Source organism: Mus caroli, unplaced genomic scaffold, assembly GCF_978045245.1.
Source record: "Mus caroli unplaced genomic scaffold, Mus_caroli_1 scaffold_2, whole genome shotgun sequence".
Classification (NCBI taxonomy): domain Eukaryota; kingdom Metazoa; phylum Chordata; class Mammalia; order Rodentia; family Muridae; genus Mus; species Mus caroli.
The window spans coordinates 143,923,175-143,926,614 of record NW_028227257.1 but is presented as its reverse complement, the minus strand read 5'-3'; the positions used below and the strand labels follow the sequence as shown (position 1 = coordinate 143,926,614).

The 3,440-nt window shown below is 36.9% G+C and overlaps 1 protein-coding gene across 1 annotated transcript; it reads right to left on the bottom strand.

Annotated features, from left to right (window-relative positions):
* Positions 1-286: 286 nt before the first annotated feature.
* Positions 287-1,279, bottom strand: LOC110290415 (olfactory receptor 1f45-like). Its single transcript, XM_021156948.2, has one exon. The coding sequence runs from the start codon at positions 1,277-1,279 to the stop codon at positions 287-289; it is 993 nt and encodes a 330-aa protein (XP_021012607.1).
* Positions 1,280-3,440: the final 2,161 nt, after the last annotated feature.

Sequence of the window (3,440 nt, the reverse complement as noted above, 5' to 3'; positions counted from 1 at the left end):
TGGAAGACAGTAAGACACATGACTATGAAAAAGATTGATTTTTGCAAGCCATATTGTTTGCTACCATATTGATGACTAAGTCTCTGGGGTTAACATTGTATACTCTAAGTTCACTGAATTGAAAGTATATTCTAGTTTACATTGATGATATTCTCTGAAAAGGGTTTCAGAACCATTTATTCATAATTCGTTTTTTCTAATCCAAGAAAGAATTGAAATCAAATATTATTCCACAGGAATATGATTGATACACGTTAATAAGAGAGCTATTTGAGATGGTCTTAGATTAAACATTGGGTCTCATAATATTTGTCATTCTTTCTTTGTCTGAACCAACCTGGAAGCTTCCTGAGATGCAGAGTTTCCTGAGAAGCCGTATGAGAGCTCCTTTAACTTCCTGGTTCCTGAGGCTATAGATCAATGGATTTAGCATAGGGGTGACCAATGTGTAGAAGATGGCAATCTGTCGATCCTGGTTTAAGTCATAGGTAGAAGAAGGCTTGAGGTACATGCGAATCACAGAACCATACAGGAGCAACACAACCATAATGTGGGAGCCACAGATAGACAGAGCTTTTCTCAGGGCAGCAGTTGAATGCATGTGGGCAATAGCAAAACCTATGCGAATGTAGGAGCCCAAAATGAAGAAAAAGGGGCTGACAACCACAGCTACACCCTCAGTGAAAATTAACATTTCATTGACCACTGGTCTAGTACAAGAGAGCTTCAGCAGAGGAGTGATGTCACAAAAGAAGTGGGTGACCTGGTTGCCACAGAAGGTTAAACGTGTGACCAACACACTGTACAGAAGACTGTTAAGGCTGACCACCATCCATGAGGTCAATGTTATTCGCAGACAGAGGCTATGGCTGACAATGGCAGAGTATCTTAAAGGGTCACAGATGGCAACATAGCGGTCATATGCCATGGCAGCCAGTAAGTGGCCTTCCATGCTACCCACTGCCATAAAGAAAAATAATTGTGTCATGCAACAGTTATAAGAAATGCTTCGAACCACAGAAAGTGTGTGTACCAGCATCTGAGGAACAGTGATAGTTGTTAGACATATGTCAATCAAGGAAAGCTGGCTGAGAAGGAAGTACATGGGGGTCTGAAGCCTGGGGTCTGAGCAAGCAACAAGCACTAGTAGAGTATTGCCCAAAACTGCTGTCAGGTACATGATAAGGACAACTCCAAAAATAACTGGCTGCATCTCTGGCCTACTGGACAATCCCAACAACACAAATTCAGTCACTTCTGTCTTGTTTTTAGTGGTCATAAGTTATGGTCTATATCACCTGCAAAGAGGGGAGATTGGAGTTGGAAAAGGGAAGAAAAGATGCCAAGACTCAGACAAATTTGTTCTTTTAATTATGGTGTTCTTTAAGTCAATTGAACTTACCCAAGATGATGGTAGAAGTGATTGATATAATCCTACATCCATTCACACAAACACCTACCTATATGCATGTAAACCACACAAAATAATAATAGCACATAACTATACTGCCATGTGTAATAAAAAGGGTGATCATTGTCCTTAACTTACTTACCTAGAAGTAACATTTCCGCTTGTGGGTATGTATGAGAAGTATGAGACATACTTCTATGTCTCTGATTATAATAATATACATGTGTTTGCATGCTACCATGATATCTTTACCCTTTTACCACAAAATATGAAACTCTCCCTTCTTCATAGTGCCTCACCCATTCTTCTTTCTTTTTCCAAGTTTCAATGGTTAATTTAGTTCCTCGTTTTCATCAACTTTTCTGTGTGTAGTCAATAAATTACCAAATGACATAATTAGATGCAGCAGTCATTCTCAGTCTTTGTAAGTCAAGATTATTTTTATTTTATGTCCACATATAACTGATGGCTGAAAACATTTTTGTTTCTCACCTTAAATGAGAAACTGCTCAATACAGTTTCCCCTTTGTTATCACTTTGGTGAGATATCAACAGAGGAACTAAACACATTAAAAACTACCTCAACTACTGCTGATTCATTAAGGGTACTGTCTCTACCGTAGGCAGTCAGTCACAAAAAGATTAGATATTCAAAACTATTACTTAGGGCACTTGTTTGTAACACTTTAAAATTTGTCCTTTAGAATCTCAGATAGCAGATGAATGTTTGCACTGTATTTACCACAGTGTTTGCTTCACTAGACTGCAACTTTCCTTAGCACTTGTCACATCTTCCTGAAGCATATCCCTATTCATTTGGCTGGACTTTGTCATTCCCATATCTTCTCATTCACATGTTGTTAGACCACCTTTAGTTAATAAATGAAATCCACAAATCAGAAAAGAGATGCAAAGATAAAGAAGACTTACAATTTCCAATGTTTATTCTTTTGCCTTCATTTCTCCGAGTATTTTTACATATCAGTACACTCAGCTAAAATTTACTTATGTGTTTAGTATGTTTTTACTTTTTTAAAGTCCACCAAAATTCATATGTCAACATACATATAGAAATGAATATGAAAGAGAAGAAGTGGGCATGAAGAAAGAAAGATAAAGTCTCTGTCTTTGTGAAAGAAAGTGGTATCAAAGAAATGATGAAGTCTTTTGTTTCTTTCTCATAAAGATAACAATATAATAATGCAACCAATTTTCTTCCAAATAAACCAAAATTGTGCTTTGCAATCATTCCTATTCAAAAGGAGTAGGAAACAATAGTTGTGTTTTGTTAAGGGTTTCAAAAATCCATATATATTTCTCTTCTCCCATCTCAATTATGCTCCCATCAGACCATAAGTGCTGTCAACCCATTCAAACCACTTGTAGCTGTCAAGAACACTGAGGCAAAGAAAGGAAAAAAAAGTTGCTCTTTAGAAAAGATGAGCTCATACCAAACAGACAGTGCAGGAACTCTTCAAATCAGTAAATTTAACTGGAATCCAGGAGAGGTAAAGAATGGCTGAAAACAAATGCATGAGGACCTGTAGTTTGTCCGCTCCTGGATACTTTCAGGGATACTGTGAGACATGGAGGAGTGAGAGCCAGCATTTCAAACCAAACCCTGATTATTCTTCACTTTCCTGTTCCCAAAAAACTTCAGATGACATACTGCTCCTTTTTATTACTTTATCAATGTCTAAATGTTAGCTATAGAACCTCCTTAGGGACTTACTGATATGAATTCTGTTGTCAGTCCACTTACAGTCTCAAAATGAAGACTCAAAAATGCTGATTCTGTGGTATATAATTAGGATTCCTTTTTATATCATGTCAAAATCTCACAAAATAAATTAGATGGTCTGTCACATGTTTCAGGATCTTAGATCTTTGGCACATTTATCCATACCCTCCTGAACTATTATTCCATGTCTTTGCTCCATCTTGGCACTTAGGTTCACTCAAAAATTTGTTTTTATTATAATTAGCAATTTTCCATGCTATTCATTCTATTGACAATAATATTTCATCT